The sequence below is a fragment of the Sinocyclocheilus grahami genome, unplaced genomic scaffold (genome assembly GCF_001515645.1).
Source record: "Sinocyclocheilus grahami isolate Dianchi unplaced genomic scaffold, SAMN03320097.WGS_v1.1 scaffold55.1, whole genome shotgun sequence".
Classification (NCBI taxonomy): domain Eukaryota; kingdom Metazoa; phylum Chordata; class Actinopteri; order Cypriniformes; family Cyprinidae; genus Sinocyclocheilus; species Sinocyclocheilus grahami.
In genome coordinates, this window is record NW_015505234.1 from 1,083,698 (window position 1) to 1,108,635 (window position 24,938).

The 24,938-nt window shown below is 37.0% G+C and overlaps 2 protein-coding genes and 1 pseudogene across 3 annotated transcripts; 2 read left to right on the forward strand and 1 right to left on the reverse strand.

The window, feature by feature from the left end:
• Window positions 1-1,763: 1,763 nt before the first annotated feature.
• Window positions 1,764-9,445, reverse strand: LOC107583742 (histone-lysine N-methyltransferase SUV420H1-like). The gene is made up of 10 exons (XM_016270039.1): window positions 9,035-9,445; window positions 7,845-8,170; window positions 7,587-7,734; window positions 7,333-7,498; window positions 5,760-5,869; window positions 5,507-5,673; window positions 5,382-5,401; window positions 5,149-5,285; window positions 4,302-4,501; window positions 1,764-4,212 (listed from the first exon to the last, which is right to left on the reverse strand). Exons 2-10 carry the CDS (start codon window positions 7,996-7,998, stop codon window positions 2,882-2,884), a joined length of 2,433 nt encoding a protein of 810 aa, XP_016125525.1. The 5' UTR covers window positions 7,999-8,170; window positions 9,035-9,445; the 3' UTR covers window positions 1,764-2,881.
• Window positions 9,446-11,522: 2,077 nt separating this feature from the next.
• LOC107583743 (uncharacterized) lies at window positions 11,523-15,566 on the forward strand. 2 transcript variants are annotated; one of them, XM_016270040.1, is made up of 2 exons: window positions 11,523-11,871; window positions 13,176-15,566. In XM_016270040.1, exon 2 carries the CDS (start codon window positions 13,239-13,241, stop codon window positions 14,361-14,363), a length of 1,125 nt encoding a protein of 374 aa, XP_016125526.1. In that variant the 5' UTR covers window positions 11,523-11,871; window positions 13,176-13,238; the 3' UTR covers window positions 14,364-15,566. The 2 variants fall into 2 exon arrangements, with proteins under 2 accessions (XP_016125526.1, XP_016125527.1); XM_016270041.1 differs by having other exon boundaries at window positions 13,182-15,566.
• Window positions 15,567-17,493: 1,927 nt separating this feature from the next.
• On the forward strand, window positions 17,494-24,496 carry LOC107583855 (aminopeptidase N-like; annotated as a pseudogene).
• Window positions 24,497-24,938: the final 442 nt, after the last annotated feature.

Below are 24,938 nucleotides of genomic sequence, written 5' to 3' on the forward strand. Positions count from 1 at the left end.
ATAGTAACGTGCGTCATAGCGTACAGTCTGCACGCATGTCGTACCCAAGTTTATCAGATCCATGTCGCACAGTGTGGTTTGCATTGCTAAAGTCGTGCAGTGTGTCGAAGGAAATACAGACACAAATTGCACATGTTTAGTAAGATATGTACATTGTATAATATATCTTCTTAAAAAGGGTCGACTCATATTACTACTGTTTATTATTTTATTTATTTTTACTAGGCATATATATGGGCTTATTGCAAAAAATAATATATTTTTTTAATTATTTGGTTTAATAAAATAATGAATTTACTCAAAGTGGTTAATGTCAAGTTTGTTGCCTGTTTTATTAGTGCAGAAGAGGATTCCTTCCCTAAATTCTTTTTTTAGGTTTAGGGGTGGGGGTGAGGGGGCTGGCTGGTGGTTTGCAATGCGGTTTAGACGTGTCGTTCCACACGTATCGGGTCTGTGCGATCATTCCTCTGGGTCTGACTACAGTTCCGGACAGTGGTCCTCTGTAGTCGCATGACCCTGACGGGAACGTATTAGTCATGAACACTACGTGTGGATAACACTGTCCCACAGCCATTTGAAACGGCAGCTAAAACGGTGACTTTGAGCAATCTTGTTAACTTAATAGTGGTTACATGTTCAAAGGATTCGTGTAGCGCAAACTCCACGAATAACGCACAGCAGTCGTCAAAAATACTAAGAAACTAGTGAGAAATCGCCTTGCTTAGGTTGGTGTTTTGTGGTGGATAGAAGGAAAGATGCTGTCTGTGCGATTTTATTTTGCAAGACCACAGAAACTATACGTGAATCAGTGAGACGAAAATGAAAAGAAAAACAGTTTTCAAATATAATCTATACCTCACCAAAATAAGGGAAAAGCATTATAAAAATGAGGAAGAAATAGAATTGCTTGATTTCATTAATCAGCATAAAAACGTTTCAACATTTCAATAAGTTATATCTGAACGAATTAAAATACTGTACATATACAACTAGCCATGTAATACAAGGAAAAGATACACACCTGAGAAAATGGTAATGTTTCTCTCAGCCCTGTTATCAGGGGCCCCTATTCCTCTATCTAGCATAAGGCTTTTCAAACTGTTCCTGGAGCCTGAATGAGTTGTTAGATAAGATAATGAATACAAAATGTGAAATGTGGGTCCCCAGGACATGGATTGACAACCACTAGTATAACCTATGCATTGCGCCTGGGGGAGAGAGAGCCACCAATTAAAAATGTGTTCCAGGCTACAGGAATTAAGCGATGACCTAAATGATGCTCAAACTTTAGATGAGATTTAATATGATCAGTGGTTGGTCACACTTTATTGCACTATGGGGACCAAGCACCAGCAAACCCGAAAACGCCTGAAAATAAGCAGTACTGAAAATTATTTCAGCAATACTGAAAATAATTAACCGCAACTGCCCATATTTATGTGATTGTATGTGAGAAAAAAAGCCCAAACTGCTACACATTCCCCACCCTTTGCATGTTTGTTTCATTGTAATTCAGTTTCTTTATTATAATTTAAAAAGTTCATAATAAATGTTCCAACGGTAGAACTGACCCTAAAAAATGAAGATACCAATATAATTTTGTGGTCCTCTCGGCTCCAAAAAAATTTCACCATATTTAAATCCATCCTGTAACTGCATTTGTGCAGAAAACCTAGAAAATTATAACAATTGAGTATGGTAACCTGCAACTACACAAACTACAAATACATCTAATAATGACATCAGACAAGCAAATATCTTGAAAATGAGTTTTATAGTTTTCAAGTACTTAAAACAGTTAAATTAAAACAAGTCCCAGAATATACAGAGTGAACAGTATGCCCCCAGATTATGTATACATCCTACATTTTTACTTTCATGATGCTCTTAAGAGTCAGTTTGTAAGCTTGAGACCATAGGAGTTTTGTGATCATTAGGATAAGAAGCTGATAACTTCTTAAAAGCCCACAGCTGCAAACCTTTGACACTACAGAATGTAAAGAATATAATGAAAGAAAGGATAAAAAAAAGGTACAAATAAAAATAGCCTAATATGGCAGCTGCCTACTTATAGGATCAACAATGGAAACACCAACAACCGCTTTGAATACCTTAGCATTTTTTTCATTTTTATAATTTTTAGGCAGAGCACAAAATGCACACAAAGTCAATCAGATGTACTGAATACCACAATGAACATGATTCAGGAAAACAGATTCTTGATTGATGTTTCAGTACAATTTATCTCTTGAGGACTTTTATCTGTAGGCACGCTTCTCTATGGACTTCCAAGGTCACACAAAAAGGGTCTGACGTTCACAGAATAATAATTCAATCATCCAATATCTTAATGGACCAGCACCAGGCCACCACAATGAGCACCACGGCCTTCCATGGCCAAAAAATCTGAAACATGAATATTTTGATACAAAAGAAGTGGAGATCTGTATAAATTTGAGCTCCTCTGCACATCGTTTACTCAACGATTCCCTTTATCCAGATAAAGCTGAGGAGAGAGACACACGTGATTCTTGTGCATGGGAACACTGTTGTTGAAATATGAAGTGTCAACCTTTTGAGGTGAAACCATGCACATGTTTCCCATAAGTGAATTAACATGTTGCAAACAAAGCAGAGGGGTTTATGGAATAAAATAATCAAGCTGGACAGAATGCTAACAAACATCTGCACATTATCAGACATACGTAACCTGTACACTTTCTACAATATTTATATTCATAGTGAGGAAACAATAAAGAAGTGCCATCACTAAAAGGTAAAGAAAGATATCTTGCCATGATTTAATTGTACATTTGCATTTTCTATTTAAATTACATATGTTCAAAATGAACATGATTGAAACAATGGGTATTTACACAGCTTATGCATTGAGTCTGAGGGACTGATCTTCTCGTCGTCTGGAGGAAATGTCAATGTCTATGGAATCTTTGCCCACGATGAGACGCAGGCGTTTTGCTGGTGGGAGTGGGATGAAATCATCCTCGTTATCAAAGTAGTCCTCTTCTTCATCCTCAGAGGACAGCGATTCCACTTCCATGTTCTGACCTACCTGAGCTCCTGCCTTGTGATCCAGAACATCCCCCGCTTCACGCTTCATGATGCCTAAGGTGACGTCCTCCTGGTAAGGGCGATGCAAACCCGTGCTGTCTTCCTCCCGCTTCAGCTGGATCTTGAGTTTGGTGGAGCTGCTGTGGGAGACGTGGCTGAAGCCGTTGTTCAGTTTGGCCACGTATGAGCCGCTTCGGTCCTTCTCGTGCTCTTTGCTGAACTTGATGCTGATTTTGGAGGAACTGGAGGAGTTGGCCTCTCTTGCCTCATTCTTACTGCTGCTGCTGTCTCGACGCCGGCGTAGTGTTATCTTGGGGATGCCTGAGTTGTTCTGCAGAATCAGCTGAGCGTCATAGCGTGTGATCTGTCGCTTCTTCTTGCCCTTGCCTCGGCGCAGGGCCTTGCTGCTTTTAGTCGAGCCGTTGTAGTGCTGGTGACGGTCCGGCAGGCCGAGTACTACCTTCCCACAGTCTGCTACATCTGCAGCCCGAACCGCGTGCCGCAGGTCAGGCACTCCCTCCTGGAGGAAAGACTCGTCATAGGAGCCGGAGTCTTCCTGTTTTATTGTCCTCCTGCGTCTAGGACACGTCCCTTTCTTAGGACAGCTGGTCTCCAAACTAGGGGTGTTCATCTGGTGACCTGGTGTCACAGGGATGAGCTCTCCAGGCTCCGACTTGAGGACTACACCCGGGCTAGGCGGCTGACTTGATGCCTGCGTGCCGTCAGCCCCATGAGCACCGAGAGAGGTCCTCGTGGACCTACGAGTTCTGTAAGGGCAAAGTATGCTGTCCTTGCATGGGGAAGCACCCTTCGAAGAGCTCTGATTGTTTTCTGATGGGCGCGCTACACTACCTTTGCCTCCAGAGCCGCGTCTGTCTGTGTCTCGTCTGGAGGGCTCCATGAGATTCCCACTAGCACTCACTCGGCTAGAAGATTTCATCCATACTCCTCGACACCGTCGTCTTCCTTCAGGCAAAGGCTGTGTGGGCTTTGACTTAAGTCTCTTTGGTAAACTTGAAATATTCACTTGACTTCGTTTAGAGGATGAGGTAGAAGAAGGAGTGCTTGACAGAGTTTGCCTTGTTACAGTTTTAGCTTCTCCGTGCTTTTTGACACAGGACTGTGAAGACCTCTTACGTAATGCTGGAAAAAAATTGAAAGGAAGAGAAATGATGAGCTTGAGCTGTAACAGCATTATTAGTATCGAATGTCTAGTATTACAGGTCTCTCACATGTTTGTACAGTGGTTGGTTCCTGAGAGTCTGCCTCTGCATTGGAGCTGACAGACTGGCTGTCAGAGTTCCTGCAACTTTCTCCCAGCTTCTTCAGTCTGTTCAGACGCTTGTCTGTCTCTCTGAGGCCATACTTGCTATTGATCACCGGAGTCTCCACAGGCAACCCTGCTTTTGACTTAAAAGCTCCAGTTCCGCGTCTGACAAAAAAAAATAAAAAATTAACTTTACATTTACAGATATCAAACAGATATTTGGAGCAAATATGTATAAACAAATAATTAAATCTAAGTTTAATTTTAGCATTAAAACCTGAATGATCAACTTTAATATTTTTTTTTTATTAAATATTACATTTAAAATTAATATTTGAAGCAAATAAATTCATATTAAAATGTTAATATGAATTTATAATTGAATATTAAGTATTATAAATTTTATTATAAAGAGTACTTTTATGTTTAAATATTACATGGATACAATATTAGTAATTATAATTCCATAAAAATATTACATTTAACTACTAATATTTATATTAGAATATGCATAAACAAAGTGATATGTAACATATACATTTTATACTTAAATATTGCATTTAAATATTACATTTAATATGCATAAATTAAAAATTATATTAATTTGAATTCAAATAAATAAACATTTTAATGTAATACTTAAATATTTAGGACAAATGAATGTTTAAACTACTAGAGCATTCTTTCAGTAGAACTGCACGAAGTAGCCGTTTATAAATGACCTTCCAATACAAAATGTTGTTATATTCATTCATTCCTAACTGCTAAATAGAAAGAAGCATGAGAAACTATAGGCATGCAGCACATGATACCTTTCACAAGTATAGCATTCACAGAATTCATTATTTTCTCCAAAGAATCCATCTCCATAGTAACAAGAGATCTCTTCCCCCGGTTCAATGTCCCGCAAAACCTTCACACAGGCGGTATCTCGGCCTGTTGACACAAACTGCAACAAACAGCACACATTAGTAAAATGTCATTTCCGGTTTCTCAGTTCATCTTCATCTTATAGAAAGCAGAGTCTAGCCTCATTTGCACTTACCTTGCAATTTGGCCGGCAATCTGTAAAAGCAATAAACACCTTAAATTTACTACAAAAAGATACCTCAGTATAATTTCATAATTTACTGATCAGGTCTGACTGTTTAAAATCTAAAAGAGAAATACCGTGGTTAATAAAAGCTGCAGGTCCAAGCCAGAGTTGCGCGCAGTTTTTGCGTGTAGAGTACATGACACTGAAATCATTCTCTCCATGTCGAAGCAACATCCTCTCTTCACTGGGAGACAACTCAGCAATGCAGCCCACAAGATGTTCGATTTTATCATTCCTCTTCCTGTAATGTGCACAGTAAATAAGTACATGATGAAAACTAGAAGCAAATTAAGTTGATGATTTGATTACATAAAAACGTTAACTCACCAATCTTTTGTTGCTACAATTTTGGCTCCGTTTTGCTCAGAGGAGTAGCGATTGCAAGGAAGGATCTCAAAGCCGCTGTCTGAAGCAAACATGCGTAGGTAAACAAACACCTACCAGGACACCAGAGGAAAAAAAATATAGTATGTAAATATTACATTGCATAAATAAGCAAATATGTTTACACAAACAGTAAAATATTAAGTATTAATATTAAAGCACATTTAATATTAAATGTATATTTAAATAATAAGCAAGCTTTTAATGTTTAAATATCACATGTATAAACCATTTAAATTTATTTTTTATTATAAAAAAATCAATTAAATAAACATTTAAATATGAATATTTATGTATTTGGAGCAAATATGTATATGTGACCAGTGCTGGCAAAATGAGTCACAATAAGCAATTTTTTTTAAATTATGATGTATGATTTGACGAAAAATGACTGAGCTACACCTGTTTGAAGTCGATAGTCAGCAAAGTCAATTTTGAGAAAAATCGAGTTACTGTTTTCTGAAGGTTCGAAAGCAAAATCACCTGCAACGTTGCATCTTTTCCTCCACATCTTTTCTTAATAATAATTACTATATTAAGTCACAATATAGCTATTTTTATTTTATCTTTATTATAAATAAGAACAGAAAAAAAACAGTAGAACAAATATAAGAAAAAAACCTTATCTTTTTCATTTTACAACTAAACAAGAGCATTCAAGAAAAACAAATAATCAAATGTAAAAATCCCTTTAGTGTGTTCATTACAAATAAACTGATTATTAAAACTACAAAAGCAGTTCAATCAAGAGCAGCAAGTCTTTTCTTTTATTGTTAGATTAACATTACTGAGACAGCCGGCCTATAAGACCCACTGTAATGTGACTCTAATAGAATGTTACACATCAGATGTTTTTTCCCAACAGTTCCCCAAACGTTCACTTAAGACATAACAGATTATGTTTGCGTGAATACTTAAATACTGTAATTCTGTGTATATTTATCAGGATCGCGCACAGTCAGAAGCACCTTTCTGCACTCGCTTTGGATGACAGTCAGCGTGAGAAGCGAGCCGAGAAAAGGTACTCCTCTCAGAAAACGTACAAATAAAGGTAATTAAACATCTAAAATTATTATTTGGAGCATTGGGATCACTAGACAAGGGCTTAATGAACTCATTTTTGTGAAAACCTCAAAATCAAAATTTTTCACTTTTTTTTTTGCCTGTATCTCAAAATTAGCCCGTGCGCATTCCGACTCATTTTGCCAGCATGGGTCACATATACAAATAGTACAATTTTAAATAGTAATTTCATCATTAAATAAGCAATATTAATATTTAAATATAACATATTATATTTAATTAATATTTAAATCTCTGAAGCCAACAAACAAATATTACTATTACATTTTAATATTCATTCTATAAATACATATTAAACAAGCTTTAATTTTTTTTAATATGTAATGCTAAGCATTTCATATTTAACAATTAAAATTAATTACACATTAATATAGACATGCCAGGACATGAGAGAAAAAAAATGTGGGGAGATCTTTCAATATGTATGATTTACATGTGCTTTGAAGAGCTTTTCCTGGGACTTGGTCTTGTTGAGAAAGTGATGTCTCGTCCAGTCGCCAGCAGTCAAAGCCTGAAAAGCTTTTTCCAGGTTGTCATGCTTCTTAAAAAGCTCGATCACTTCTCTCAGCTCCCCTTGCCGACCTTTAATTGGTCGAAACCTAAAAAGGAGCAACACATTAACATGAAAGACAAGCTTCCTGACTGCAGACACTGAGAATTTGAATTCACCAAACTAGAAACACAAACCTGGTGTTCATCTTGTGGGTCTGGAAGCCAAGGTAAGGATCCAGGATCAAACTGGTGCTCAGATCATCATATTCACACAGCTCCTTGGCAGTCATTCCAGATGAGGGGGCATGACGCCTTTCTGCCTCCGGGGGCACCCCACCACAACCTGTTAGAGGATTCAGCATGAAAAACCATTGAGAACAGGACCAAGATGCTGTATTAATAGTTGAAGAGATTGGAAAAACAAATATACTGATGGTTTTGCGAGGAACTTACGTCGACTGCATCTTCTACCACTCGGGGAGCCCTTGCTTTGACGAAGATGGGCTCCCTGTGTGTTTTGCAGCCTGGACTTGCTTACGGGCTGATTACTGGAGAACTTGCTGCCATGTCTCCTGCCATTCAGCACCATGTTCTTGGATTCTCCCATCTACTTCATACCAGCTGGCGGTCTGGAGAAGGCGCATTGAGCTTCTGTGTGCTTCTGAGAAACCATTCAACAAGGAGACAGCAGAAACCACTGGGCTGAAGCCTGATCTGTCGTCTTATCTACCAGGATACTCCAAATCAAACTTCACTTGTTTCTTCTGATGTTACTTCACCTACATAACATATTAAATCATTATTATATTCTGCTTATCAACGTATAAATGTATTTGATCAATATTCGTAATTCGAACACAATTTCAACAAGCATATTAGTGGCTGAATTCATGATTAGCATGCAGTGAATTAGAAAAGAAAAGTGTTTCGACACGTTGATTACTTTTCAAATATTCTTGAGTATAGAGCGCCACCCCCTGGATGCTATTGGAAATAACAAAAGCTGCCTTCAATTAAACTACAAACCTTGAATTCACAATCGAGATTGTCTTGAAAATAATGCCACATCGACCAATATTTCATCAAATTAATCTTACGCATAAATTGTTAGATAACTTACATTAGCAGACCTATCCACAGTAGCTAAAACACTCCCATGTAAGCGACGGTGTATTTAAATCCCAACACAAACCACATTTAAGACTATGCCCCAAATTACTGCTTTACTAAACCTAAATGCAATGGTGAGATAATACAATGACTTTAAAGTGTTACTGCAACGAGTTAGGTCGTTTAATGTGGGGCTAACAGTCTAAATTAGCAGTTAAAGTAAACATTCGATGAACGCTAACTAGGTTAGCATCGAGCTAACAAAACAATGAGACTTGCCGAACCGGCAGAGCAAAGATATCTAAAACCGAGTTCCTGACGGATATTCCAGCACTGTAATAATACATATAAGAGCACGATTGTACCCCATATTTTATTTATTTTTTAAAGATATTGACATTAACCGAAAATAAAATGAGTATCACACTAGGCCTAACGTGCAGCTAACTGCGAGATTGCTAGGCGACACCCGGAAAAGCCCTGAGCAGGAGGGATCTCGGTTAGCATATCCACGCAGTACTAGAAATACTCACTTTATTCTCTCCCGCGTTAAGGTTTGTCCATCACCAGAGTCCAATGCATTCCAAAAATGTCATATTGCCAAAATTTGTCAGAAAATATTACATTAAAATTCAAGATGGCGGCCGTTTCCAGATCAACAGAGACGACAGGACAACCGAGCCGCCTCAGAAAGAAATAGACCCAAAATGTTTGAATTAACGGCGCTAATTTGACGCTCGCGTCTTCTTTCTACCCCCCAAACTGTCCATATAATACCGTCGCATAAAGAAAAGGTGGCTGGATGTTGATCAAGCGCTATAAACGACTCGACAAACTCAGATGTATACAAAGACAGCGTTGTTGTTGTACCCCTTTAAATGTGCACTTGCGGCTCAGCGCGCTTGTGTTTCCGTGGAGCAGCAACAGCATCCCACCGCCTCTCACAAATGTACACTTTTCTGCTTTTAACTTTTCTTCTAGCAACTTCTAATGTAAATAACATCTGCAGGAACAGTGAAAAACAATGTATTTTTGTAAGTCGTGTGCACGTAGAGAAATGGTACCCTAATCAGCTATAATAATTGTATTGCAAACTGTCTCTCATTATTTGTTTTGTATTGAAAACTTTCCTGATGTAAAAAAAAAAAAATATATATATATACATATTCCAATTATCTGTGTTTTATGCAGATACTCACAACTAACTTTTTAGAAGTATTGAAAATATATTGTGCCACAAGTCTGTTGTTGTGTGATTCATAACGTTTTGAGAGTGGAGTACTGAAAAGTCTCTTTCAGGCATGACCTTTTTTTAACATAATCTTTACTTAAAAATATCAACACTACAGAACAATAAAGAAAAACAACTAGACAAAGTCAACAAATACACATTTAAATAAACAAACACAGTTTATGCATGCATAGGCCTACATCAGAACACTGATAATATCAAAAGTGAAAAGTGTTAAGGTTACACATAAAATAGACTATTTGGATCAGATTAATTAAAAACCATATTAAACAGGCACGTGCCTACATGTGGCTTCATAGCACGCGGGTACAACGGGATGACGTAAAAGAACAGTTGAAACTGCGTTTTAAACGAGTTCATTGAATATATATATATACATATTCCAATTATCTGTGTTTTATGCAGATACTCACAACTAACTTTTTAGTAGTATTGAAAATATATTGTGCCACAAGTCTGTTGTTGTGTGATTCATAACGTTTTGAGAGTGGAGTACTGAAAAGTCTCTTTCAGGCATGACCTTTTTTTAACATAATCTTTACTTAAAAATATCAACACTACAGAACAATAAAGAAAAACAACTAGACAAAGTCAACAAATACACATTTAAATAAACAAACACAGTTTATGCATGCATAGGCCTACATCAGAACACTGATAATATCAAAAGTGAAAAGTGTTAAGGTTACACATAAAATAGACTATTTGGATCAGATTAATTAAAAACCATATTAAACAAGCACGTGCCTACATGTGGCTTTACCGTGACGTTCATAGCACGCGGGTACAACGGGATGACGTAAAAGAACAGTTGAAACTGCGTTTTAAACGAGTTCATTGAATCGAACTGTTCGAAAGAACCGATTCTCCGAAATGATTCAGACTTCCCATCACCAGTCTGTGTGATGTATCGTTACGTTACCAGATACACGCTGCAAAATACGTTTTAGATATCATTAATAATATCGATAAGCGTGACATTTTCGTTAAATACATGTAGAAATGTGACAAAAAGATACCACTGCCGCTAGATGCGTTGTTGTGTGATTCATAACGTTTTGAGAGTGGAGTACTGAAAAGTCTCTTTCAGGCATGACCTTTTTTTAACATAATCTTTACTTAAAAATATCAACACTACAGAACAATAAAGAAAAACAACTAGACAAAGTCAACAAATACACATTTAAATAAACAAACACAGTTTATGCATGCATAGGCCTACATCAGAACACTGATAATATCAAAAGTGAAAAGTGTTAAGGTTACACATAAAATAGACTATTTGGATCAGATTAATTAAAAACCATATTAAACAGGCACGTGCCTACATGTGGCTTCATAGCACGCGGGTACAACGGGATGACGTAAAAGAACAGTTGAAACTGCGTTTTAAACGAGTTCATTGAATCGAACTGTTCGAAAGAACCGATTCTCCGAAATGATTCAGACTTCCCATCACCAGTCTGTGTGATGTATCGTTACGTTACCAGATACACGCTGCAAAATACGTTTTAGATATCATTAATAATATCGATAAGCGTGACATTTTCGTTAAATACATGTAGAAATGTGACAAAAAGATACCACTGCCGCTAGATGCGGAACTAATGACAGCAGAAATCGAAAAGCATGTCGAGTCTGTCCTTGGATCAGTTTTTTCAGTCTGAATCCTGTTTAAACTAGCAGCAGGAGAAGATCCAGAGCTGTTCCCGGATCAGCCAAAAACACCAGCGGCTGCAGCACGCACACTGATGACGTCATTCGCCGAGAACAACAACAGCTTCTCAGCACAGTTTAGCCGCTTAGTTTGCTCTAAAGTGCTGATTAATTCTCTCTAATTAAAACGCTTTTTTTTTTATTAGGAGCTCAGTCAGACCAGCACGATAGTTTGTCTTAAATTGTTCCACTGAGCGAACTTTAGAACAAAAGATGTTTCACGGCTATCGCTAAAAGATGTCAGGCCGCGGTGACAAGCTAACGACGCGCCACTAGCTGTCTGCAAGTTTGAAAAAGAATTACACGCCTTATTTCTTTCACGAGCCTCTCTGAGCAAAGTGCTACAGTGTATTTGCAAATAATGTTAGCTTGACATCTTAGAAATCTTCTAGTATGTTAAAGGTAAGTTATCGTAGGTGTTTCCATATTGTTTACTATTTCAAGTTAATATAGTTAAATTGCAGACTCATTTACTTAGTCGTTCAAATGTTTTATAACTAAATATGTTTTATGCATAAGATGCTTTTTGTTGCACATAATAAATGATACTTCATTTTAGTGCTGGGCGGTATGACCAAAAATTGATATCACGGTATTTTTCAAAATTATACCGGTTTCACGGTACATGACGGTATTTTTTTTCATGCATGACCGGGTGTTAACCATATTTTCTACTGATTGAGAGAGGAAATACTGCAGTATATTGACTTAGAATGCCCTATTTTACTGTCATGAGTGAATATTGTCAAAAAATACCACACTATATAGTGACCAAACACGACCCCTTTTAATACAGGAGTCACTCATTTATAATCGCGGTATCGTCTGATAAAATCAACATGCATCTACACTAAAGAGCGGCTATGCGGTTGTTTTGGCTATATTACTTTTTTGTCTCATGCAGCGCACTGCCTGCGTCTGAGTAACAAACTACGCTCGTGTGTGTGAGACGCAGGAGATGATGGAAGAGGGCGGTGGATATTTGTGGCGGTCAATGTGGATATTGTGGATGAGTTCTTCTGTGTCATCACGTTCTATTAGTTCTACAGCTTCGGTTTCGGAACTTTCACGCTTAGTAACACATACAGCTGTTCCCTCACCACAGTGCAACAGTGAAAAGGGACCCCTTTCAAACAGGGTTGCGTTCCGAACGTTGTTTAAGCGACATATACCGTATTGCGGTATTTTAAAAATTAATATCATAACAAAAATACACACCGGTATTCGGTATGAACCGGTATACCGCCCAGCACTACTTCATTTTGAAGAAAAAAAAACTTAATTCGGTTCACAAAACCGGTGTGAAAGATTTCTTGAATCAGTTACAGCAGTGACCAAGTTAAATGAATCATTCAGAGTGGATCTTTCAGATATAAATCGCAGACTGAAGAATGCAGACATTGAAATGTTTTAGTACTGCATTTGTTTAATACATTAACTGTTGAGATTCTCTTGTCTTGTTGCGCATTACAAACAACATTTTGTTTTGATTTGTAAACAAAACGTTTTTAATAAAATACTAAATCCAGTTCAAAACCGGTGTGAATAATTTCCTTCACGAATCGAATTGAATCAATTACAGCGGTTCTTGAGTTATCTGATTTAGTCAGAGTGCAACTTTCTGACATAAATCGCATAATGAAGATCTTGCAGACGATGTTTACTGTTGAGATGCACATTATAAATGACATTTTGTTTTCTGGAAGGTGCAGTTAAACATCTCTCAGTGAAAAGGATGATCTTGAAGAGTTAACCAAGCACTGACAAACATGCCTCAACGGAAGAGAGCCCTTGTTCCCATTAATACAAGGAGAAGGGTTAAAGCTGATGAAGATTACTTCCCTTTCAACTCCCTACCGGTGGAATGTCAGCTCCATGTGCTCTCATTCCTCAGTGAGGTGGACAAATGCAACTCTGCCCTTGTGTGTGCAAGCTGGAGCTGCTTAGTGCGCTCTGGGAAGCTCTGGAGAGTTGCGGACTATTCCCGCCGTGGGGTGTTTCATCTGGGCCAGGAGGGTCTGCTCGTTTCCAACAGAGAGTTTGAGCGCTGGAAGGCTTGGGTTCACCATTACACACATCATCTTATATCCCGTGGGGCTAGTTTGCTCACTCTGAAGGCCAGTTTTGATCTAGGGGACCAGTGCAATAAATGGGGAGAGCTCCTGTCACACCTTCTAGAGAACGTGCATTGCCGGGATCTCAGTCATTTAGACTTGAACTGGACATTTACGCTGCTGGAACCTCTTGACCTTCGTGTCCACACCAGTTCTAGTTCTCATCAAGACAATATTACCAAGATGGACCAGGTTAATAACTTTCACATTCTCCTAGCCAGGCTCGTCCACAGCTGTCCCAGGGTTACCAAAATGCGCCTGCACTTCGACTGGTCCGAAACATCAGTTGCGCTGATCACTCAGTTTCAACACCTCCGTATCTTAGAATTGAAGTACTTTTGGGTCTTCAAAGGGGTCAGTCCGAACACTTTACAGATGCTGGCGAAATCGCTGCCTAATCTAAAATCCCTCACGCTCCATGTTCTTGTTCCACTGCGAAATCTAGGCATCTCGTACACCCTTGAATCCCTTTCGCTCGAGTTCCTAGATGTGTCGCCCAGTCGAGGTCTGGTCTTCTCCTGCCTCAACCTCCCAGCGCTACGAGAGCTGCGGGCGAAAAAGATCGTTCGGGGCATTACTCTGGACCGCCGGACTCGGCTAAGGATACAGAGCCGATGGCCCTGCTTGTATCAGGTCTTACGTGAAGGGACGCCCAAACTTCAGGCCCTTAACAATGAAAGACTCCTTCCCAGCTGGAAAGAGCAAAGTTACAGAGAGCTGACGTCAATCCTCCAGCAGTCTTGCTACTGTCTTCAGCATTTAGACAGCTGGCTTTGGTGAAGTCGAGACTTAAACAATTACAGGCCACACATAATGGCCTAAAGGGACACAGCCACATCCTGAAGAAAACCATGTAGAAAAATTAGAAGGACCAAAAATATAATCCGATAACACACTTCTGCTGATCCTCTCTAGTTAAAAATATATGTCCAGATTCTTAACTATACAATTATGCTTAAGAGTTTCGGCTTGTGTTGTGCTATGAAGGTTTATGTTCCAGGTTGAAGTGTGTGCATTTTTTTAGGAGTTTAGGTGAATTCAGGAAAATTGTTCTATTGTGCAAAGAGGAGGATAAAGCGGATTGTGGCAGTGAAGTGTGAATCACTTTGACAAGAACTTTAATTCCTTAAAAAAGTTTCAGTAGGAATCATCAAAAAATAGAGGGCTCTTTGCCTTTATTTTGTGTGTATTTTTGTCTTGAACTAGATTTTATTTCAGTGTTTTCAGCTTTCCGTGACCAAAAGTTATGACATTCCTGATAATCTATATTTGAGACAATACAGACAAATGTTTTCTCTTCCGGCAATTACATTTTAATCCTTCTTTCATAAACTGGAATTAAAATAGAAGGATTTTAATTTGTATCAAGCCTAGGATTGGGTATTTTAAGTATTTTCACATGAGTGAGAATATGTATTGTGTTGCATCTTCATGTTTATCCATATTTGATGCAAATGTCTTTAAAAGTAGAGTTATTGAGTTTAGGGCTTTCTAAAGAAGTAATGAGAGTAAAACTTGAACTGATAATACAGTCTTGACATTATGAGGTATCAGCTGACCAATGAATAAGCATAGATTGACTGAGATCAGATGCTTAGCATTCATGCCAAGCATTTATGTAATATAAACCTTTAAGACAGTGTACCTTCAGTGACGTTTGTGATCTGTGGAGTTTTTTTCTTTTATTTTATGAAATTAAAATATTGCCTTTAGCCTTAAAAACCAATAGACCAATCATATAATTTATTTCATGTGTACAGAAGTTTTTTTTTTATTAATAATAGTTTTTTTTTTGGATTTGCAGTTGCGTTTACTTGTAAACAACCCAATGGATGAAAATTTGATTTGTATGCAGTATCTCGTGCTCGTCCACAGGATGGCACCATACCCTTTTCTTTTCTAGCTGTTGTGTTTCTTTCTTGCCACCCCTAAAAACAGCAGTCTGCAGTGATAAATGAATTCTGTGTACTGGCTGGAATTGAAACAGCTACAATAAATTCATATGATTTTACTAAATAATGTGTGTTGTTTAGTTTGTTTTAAAAAAAAATTCTAATAAATTTGATTTAAAATGTTGTGCTACAAAATGATCCACTATCGCTTTCGGTTCCTTCCCATCAATCAATTTTTGTAAGTTCATTTTAAGATAATTCTAAAATGTTATTTAGTCAATTTCAGTTTCAAAGAGGCAGATTTGATCTGGTTTGATTTCCACCATCATGTACATTTGAAAGGAAAGAAGTCTCTTTATATTCTGAATTTAAAGGGTGAAAGTTTTAATAGTCTATCTATTATTATTATAAATGGCTAATATTATTTTTCTATTATATTTTGCCTACTTAATAATAGTGTACTAAAATCAATCAAACCAATCATTTAAGGTGCTACAAGTGAATTTAGGCATGACAACATAATTATTCACAGTATGAAAAATGTATGTCTATCTATCTATCTATCTATCTCATTCTAAAAAGTAGATTCCACAGGACATTTGATCATTTTAATAAGACCAAAAAAAGAAAAGTTGAGAATAAAACTGAAAGGAGGGGAAGGTAGGGGGCAGGTTAAAAAAAATTAGCACGAGAGTCCCCTCCACTAACCCTTAAGAAAACACACTAGAAGTTTCACTCAAAGACATACTGATATAGTAGTACAAAAGGCTTAGAAATTAGTCACCTTTTTTTTTCTTTTTTGAGTCATCAGAGAACTCTGGAAAAGCTGCCGGGCAGCACCTCTGCCAGGGTCCCAAACAGCTGGATGTCTCATCACTGAGGTCTGAAGGTCTCTGGCAGAACATAAGATGGACTCAAGAAGATCAGCATGGGTTTATTAGTTGGTTCTGGTGATTAAAAAAATTTACTTTTAACATCTGATGCATCAATTTTCTCAGCAACAAAGCTCTCTTTTGTTTTTGTTTTCTGACCTTGAATTACATAATAGATATTATAACTGATTCCACATGGGGCAAAGTGCGATGGGACACAATACATGTGAAGTACCATCGTTTTGTTTGTTTCTGGCTCATCCATGCTAGTTAATGTGTAATCTTGAAATGCGCTCTTCTAGGCGTGGTATAGGTTCTTGCCAAGCATTTAAGGTGCTACAAGTGAATTTAGGCATGACAACATAATTATTCACAGTATGAAAAATGTATGTCTATCTATCTATCTATCTCATTCTAAAAAGTAGATTCCACAGGACATTTGATCATTTTAATAAGACCAAAAAAAGAAAAGTTGAGAATAAAACTGAAAGGAGGGGAAGGTAGGGGGCAGGTTAAAAAAATTAGCACGAGAGTCCCCTCCCCTAACCCTTAAGAAAACACGCTAGAAGTTTCACTCAAAGACATACTGATATAGTAGTACAAAAGGCTCAGAAATTAGTCACCTTTTTTTTTCTTTTTTGAGTCATCAGAGAACTCTGGAAAAGCTGCCGGGCAGCACCTCTGCCAGGGTCCCAAACAGCTGGATGTCTCATCACTGAGGTCTGAAGGTCTCTGGCAGAACATAAGATGGACTCAAGAAGATCAGCATGGGTTTATTAGTTGGTTCCGGTGATTAAAAAAATGTACTTTTAACATCTGATGCATCAATTTTCTCAGCAACAAAGCTCTCTTTTGTTTTTGTTTTCTGACCTTGAATTACATAATAGATATTATAACTGATTCCACATGGGGCAAAGTGCGATGGGACACAATACATGTGAAGTACCATCGTTTTGTTTGTTTCTGGCTCATCCATGCTAGTTAATGTGTAATCTTGAAATGCGCTCTTCTAGGCGTGGTATAGGTTCTTGACACCTTTATCAACACATATATTGTCAAGATCTGCGAGAGAGTACAGAGTTTAAAAACACACAGCAAGTTCTCCTAGCTTAATTCATTCTTGGAGGTTTCTCAGAAGGATTAGAAATGGCCAAAGGAACTGGCATGTCCAAAGCCTTGGCTGTCGGCATTGGGGTCCTCACAGTTTCTTCTGTTTGTGGTTTAGTGTTGATGGCTGTGATGTACAAAATTTAAATAGATAAATACCCTCCAGTGAGTCCACCGACTCCAACTAAACCTCCGGTTATTCCAACAGGACTTCCACCAACTCTCAGACTTCCTGACAATTTGATTCCTGAGAGCTACAAAGTCTACCTCCAACCGCACCTTTACGCAGCGATAACTAACAACTATACAAACCAATCATTCGTTTTCACGGGGAACTCAACTGTAAGAGTAAAGTGTATGACAGACTCCAAGAGCATCTTTCTTCATGTTCACGGCCTAAATGTGATGACTGTGGTAGTGACAAAATCTGATTCAAATGAGAAATTATCAGTGAGAGGATATAAAATTCATCAAAATTAAAATAATTTCCTCGAAATCCAACTCAAGGAAACAATGTCTGGAAATGGGACCTACTATGATATTTTCCCCAAATTCGAAGGGGAACTTCTTGATAACTTGGATGGTTTTTATGTGAGCTGGTACACAGAGAAGATCATAATAATATACGGTATATATACACACACACACACACACATATATATATAATATATATTTTATATTTTTGTCTTTCAAATGTTGCTTTTCAAATATGTTTTCAGTTCAGTTAAAACACACATAGGAACTTCACTGACAGAATGTGCATGTCTAATTATATCAACCTAAGAAACACCTCATATATTTCCATGTATTTGGTTTGGTCGCTGTTGTTTTTACAAGTGGATATCACACATTTTTTATGACAAATAACACAAATCCATAAAATTTTTTTAAAAAACTGTTGTTCATTTTTATTGACTGTTTTGCATACAAATGTTTCCACAAACAGATTCCTTGCCACCAGCCTGCTGCAACCCACAGATGCCAGGAAAGTGTTTCCGTGCTTTGATGAGCCCGCGCTGAAGGCTGTTTTTCATATTACTATTATCCACAGACCTGGCACTGTTGCCCTATCCAATGAAATAGGAGGTTAGGATCCTTACTAGTTATTATTAGACTTGACCATGTCAGAATCTCACTGTACTGAAAGATGATTTCATATAGATATTTAGTCCTCCTGTCTCTAATACAGATAACAATAAATATCAAAGCAACAAACAGACTGTTGCTTATTTGCAAAGGACTTAAACGTAAAAAACAAAAATCAAGGTAATATTGTTCAGTATAACGTCTATTTTTGTTTTATCATTAGAGGCAGATACGACAGAAATAGATGGAGAAGAATGGATAGTGACTACATTTGCAGAGACCCCCATAATGTCAGCGTATCTGTTGGCTTTCACTGTATCTGATTTTATGTATAAATCGAAATCTTCCGGTACCAACATGAATGTACGTTTCTTTTATTTTTAATTTAAGGCACTTGAGTGCCTTACAAATTATATGTATTTCCAAGATACATGCTCAGAGTGATGCTATTAATGCTGGCCATGCTTTTTGATTGCATGCATTAATACGTGTGGATGAAGTTTAACACTTATTAAAATTATAGTTCAGCCATAAAAATAAATAATTTATTTACCCTCAAATTGTTCCAAAAATGTATGACTTCATTTTTTAGGGAATACATTTTTTAAAAGTGTTTTTGCATCCATACACTGTAAGTTAAATGGGGTCCAAGGTTGTTTGGGAGCCCTCTGATTTTCATTGTATGGACAAACGCATTCTTCAAAATATCTTCTTTTGTGTTTCACAAATGAAAAAATAAAAATAAAAGAAATAAACAAAAGTTAGGTTTAGAACAACATGAAAGTCAGCAAATGACAGAATTTTTTCTTTTTTGTGTGAACTCCTAAATTGAACAAACTAAAATGAGATTTACAAACTCAAGGTTTACAAGATCACATGCTGAATTTGTTTTATTACAGACCAGATTGCTTTGCCAGACATCAGTGCTGGAGCAATGGAAAACTGGGGTTTCGTTTCATATCAGGAGTCAGGTCTGCTATATGATAAAGAAACTGCATCGACATTTGATCAAGAGAGGGTGGCCACTATGATCTCTCATGAATTAGCACATTAGGTAAACATATCCATTTATTTAATATCATAATGTATAATATTTCAAAACAAAGCATGATATTGCCAGCTCCAACAAAAATAGAATAATGTACCATTTTAACTGACCATGTAAATAATAAAATGGTAGGCAAATATATAGGAAGCATGTTCTTTTTTCACATTTTGATTAGCCTGTTTATTTTCATATAGCATGATAGTTCATTGTGTTTTATTATTAGCATGTTCTTTGCTGCAAGTCTACAGAACAGAACATTAGATCATCCACTAGAACTTGTGGTTAAGAATGCCTAAATGATGGCCTAACGCCTAAATCATCTTTACATTTCATACCTGTGCTTGATTTCAGTGGTTTCAAGTGGTTAACCTTGTTCCCATGCGCTGGTGGAATGACCTATGGCTGAATAAAGGATTTGTGACATACATGTCATACATTGGGGTGGAAGCTGCTGGCTGGGACTTAGTATGTTTTTGTTTATTTTAGAACCAATGATTCAACAATAAACACATGGTTAATTATTTCTTTCTTTTTCATTTGTTGACAGCTACAGTGGCCATAAGTTCATTAAATGAAAACTCTGCATCCCTCAACCTCCTCTGATGATATGATTCATTTGTGTTTTCAGAGAGATCTGATTGTTCTCAGAGAAATCCAGACCGCCTTTCTAGTGGATTCCTTAAACTCTTCCCATCCTCTCAGCTTGCAGGAAAATTATATTCAAACTTTCTCTGAGATCATAGACCTTTTTGATGAGATCACCTACAGAAAGGTTGGCATCAATGCATTTCTGATGCTGATAACTAAGCTTAATTTACAAAAAAATGTTACAATACAATATTGCACAATAATATATTTTACAAAGCGATCCTTTATGATTATAAGAAACCTTCAAGCTCTGTACATTCTTTAGGGTGCTGCTGTGTTGAGAATGCTGGCCACATTCATGACCGAGGACGCATTTATGAAAGGAATCAAGGTAAGTCGAAATGGGGGAAAATGTATATATAATAATTCATATTTTTTTGTAATATTGAAGTAGCTCATTTTAATCCCCAACTCAACTATATTATGTATACATATTTTAAATATTATAAAACCATATTAATTATTTAAACATTGTATTCATTTTTTTTATAACTAGGGTCATTCATGGTATAATATGGCTTCCATAACATAATTTATGCTTTTATGTTTTATAATATTTTATGTATTTATGAAGATTTTAAGATATGGTCTGGACTGACTGCATAATTGCTAATTGTATGTATTGTAGACGTATCTTTACAAGTTCCACTACAACAACACTGTGTACAAAGATCTTTGGAACTGCTTGCAAGAGGTAAATTAAGGACCTATATATCTTCAAGTTGAAATGATATGAGAAGATAATGACAAATATTTCCCACAATGATCAGGAGACAAAAGAAGATGTGGAAGCCTTCATGAGCACATGGATTGAGCAAGTGGGGTATCCAGTAATCACCATTATTACCCAGACGGGGGAGACTTCTCAAGAACAGTTTTTACTAAAGCAAACAGGAGGCCATGAGTAAGTTTCAAGAATCAAATCGCTGTTAACATTAGCATACAATAGTATCATATTTACTGAATCCTTTATGAAACATGGTACATAGCATTGGATTTAAACTACAATCAAACAAAAAAAGCCATACTATTGTACCATTATAAGTAGCCTAGCTTCCTTAGCCAAACTGATTTTTACTGATTCATTCAAATATTGTTAATTTTCTTTCTAACAGTATTCCATGGCAAGTTCACATCAGATACATTAAGGCTACTGATTTCACGGTGATAAACAAGTTACTGAGAGTAAAGGGTCCAGGTAAGGAACAGATAAACATTAAAGCATAATTTCAAATTATAAAAATAAAACTTGGCAAAACAACAGGCATAAATCTGCAGTCACAGTTTGTTGTGATTAACCCTGCTGTTCATTCCTGAATTCTTCCTAATATTCCGAAGGCCACACATTGAAATTCAAGACAAAGATGAGTGGCTTCTCGCAAACGTCAACGGCACTGGCTTTTTCCGTGTCAACTATGATGAAGAAAACTGGAATAAGCTTCATATGCAACTTGAAAGAAATCATCATGTAAGTATCTTTCAAGGAAGATTTGTTATTAGTATCCTGCCACTGTCACGATATGATGTCAACGCTCTACCGCGTCATTTAAAAACATAAATTCAACACGTAGCATCATAATAATAAATCCAAAATATAATACCACACAATTTTCTCCACTTTCCTGCAACACTGCAGTTTTAAATGTATGTTCTTTTAATTCATCTATCAATATTCTATTGGTCACATGGCTTCAAGTAATTAGATTTCGCAGGTTTAATTTTTGGAACGCAGCGAAAAGCGAAACTTTTTCACCCAAGCTTGTGTTTGCGCTCTTCTGCATTTGCGTGTGTATGAATGGAAGTCAGTGGAACGATAAGTGTATTGTGACCTCTCCGTAAGTGGAGAACAACGAAAAAGAACTGTCACGGTCTAATACTTTATAGTTTCTAAATAACGAGCGGATTTTTGATACCAAGTGGCCAAAAAGCACAATCTCCCTCAATATCTCGAATTAAATTAAACGTCACACCAATTTTGCAGTCGGTTCTCGGTTGTTATTTGGTGTGGGGCCACCCTGGCCCCGTGTGGAGCCGGGCATGCTGTGTTCACGTACTGCGTGAAGTAGGTTTGGTCATTTACTGAAAATATTCCAAATCCGAGCCACAGCATACTGATGTGATCAAAAGTGGCTTAAATCAGTTATGTTAAAATGTTATTAATCTATCTTTAGGTCATTCCCCTCATCAACCGAGGGCAACTAATTGATGACGCTTTTAATATTGCAAGGAACATTTTTTTTCAATTGACCAATGTTGTGAAGAATTATTTGGCTCACTTTGATTTGTTGCTGCATTTTAACTGATTATTTCTATATAGGGCTCATCGTCTCAATGTCACTATTGCACTAAGTCTAACCAAGCACCTGATAAATGATACTGAGTATATTCCATGGAAGTCAGCACTGAAAATCCTGGATCATTTAATCCTTATGTTTGATCGCTCTGAGGTCTATGGTCCGATAATGGTGAGCATGAGGAAATAGTTTCTTGAATATATGCATAACACGGTGAAAACTGTGATGTTCACCATTAACTGTACAATTCTATGTCTAGAAATACCTACGCAAGCAAATCACACAACTATATAAGCACTTTGAGAAGTACACATTAAATAGAACCATTCCTGAGAAACACACTGACCAGTAAGCAACATTTGGGTCTTGCTTTAAGTATATTTTGTTGGACATCTAGCAATCATTTATTTTTTCCCTCAGGTATAACCAGGTAAATGCTATTTCAGTAGCCTGCAGCAATGGCCTTCCTGAGTGCATAGAAATGGCTAAAAGTCTATTCAAAGATTATAGAAACGGCACAGATAAGTGAGTTGCGCCTTTAAGATTAAATTTAATTATTGTCAATTACAGTTCTACAAGATGCATATATATATATAAATTATATTGACTTGAATTATCTTTTTACATTTAGCATTCATCCGAATTTGAGGAGAGCAATCTACTGCAGTGCAATAGCTTCCGGTGATGAGTATGATTGGGAATTTGCTTGGAAGGAATACCAAAGAGCCACAGTCGCTAAAGACAAACTAAGATATGCCTTATCATGTACCAAAGAAATATGGCTGCTAAACAGGTCAGCGCAGAGATCTGAGCTTTATACCATCTCAACGGCTCATTTTGTTTACTTCATACCGACTACTGGCGTTTGTAATACCACAGATATCTTCAGTACACTCTTAACCCTGCAAAGATAAGAAAGATGGATTTGGTCTCTACCATAAACTGCATTGCCAAAAAGGTCGCTGGCCAGCCTCTCGCTTGGGATTTTGTCCGTGGCCATTGGTCCTTCATCACCCAAGAGTAAGTTATGATTTTAACATTTATTTAAATTCAGTGAATGGAAACTAGAGAGGCAAATGACATCACCCTTAAGTTCTTGTGCAAAATACTCATTCAGCAAGCACAAGGATGTTCAGTTGTCTTTGACTTGAAACCAATGATGAATTATGAAATGTAAATCTTGTAAACTCATGCAGGAATAATTACAGCAATCAGGAAGTTATATCACCCACGATACATAAAAGAATTCGGGGTCCAAAGGCTGCCTTCAGCTATAAATGAATGACAGTCCTAATTGTCTTAAAGGTTTTATCACACAGTTACCTGGAAACCATAAATATATGGGCATATGATTAACAATCATCTCCTTTGGACAGGTATGGAGCGGGAGCCATATCCTTAGGCAGTCTGTTAGATGCTGTGACAAAAAGGTTCTCCACGGACGTTGAACTTGAAGAGGTGCTGTTGTCCAAAACTGTGTTACTCTCTCATTCTTTTAGTTATTGTAGAGGGATGGTAAAGTGTAATAGTGGACAATGTCTCAATCTGTAATTGTGTTTCCACCATTGAAATATTCCAAATTGTCTCTACACAGCTGAAGCAGCTTCAGAGGGAGCAAGAAGAGGATGATCAGGGCCTCGCAGCTCGAACTTTGGAGCAGGTCATTGAAAGGACAGAGGCCAATATTAAGTGGGTGAAAGAAAACAAGCAGATTGTTAAGGAATGGTTCATGGGAGAGCTGTAGGATCTTTTAGTTTTTGTAGGCCATGCACAATCAGAGTATACGCAGTGGAGCCAATACAATCAAAAACAGATGTAAAGGCATTCCACAATAAAGGCAACCCCCTCCTGTGGTTCTGAGATGGTGTTGAACAAAAGATGACTTTCACTGGAGAATTATTCAAGCTTTAGAAGAGAAGAACAACGAATGTGCAATTTTCAAATGGCTACATAACACATTCCCTATGCTATGTTGAGTAGTTATCTATTGCTACCAAATCTATTGTGTATACTAGAGAAAAGGCCAAGAATGAATGTTTAGGACAGCTTAATATATTGCCTTTACTATAATTTAGTTGATATTACTGACTCAGTATTGTTTACAGTGATGAAATCACATCTAAGCACATTTAAAAAGCACTCTATGTCATTCTTTTTATTTGTATAACCTAATTAAAATACATATAAAAATTATGTTTTTGTAATAATATTTTATAAAACCACCGCTATAATTGTGATCACTGTGATTGATTGTTGAAGACAAAATGACAAAGGATGTGATGTGTGTTTTTATGAGACTTAATATTTTTATTGGAGTCAAACATGTAAATCTTTAAATAAAGTGCATTCTTTTTTTTGGGGTGCATTCATACTCCAATAGACCTATGATGTTATGAGAAGAGGTGCAC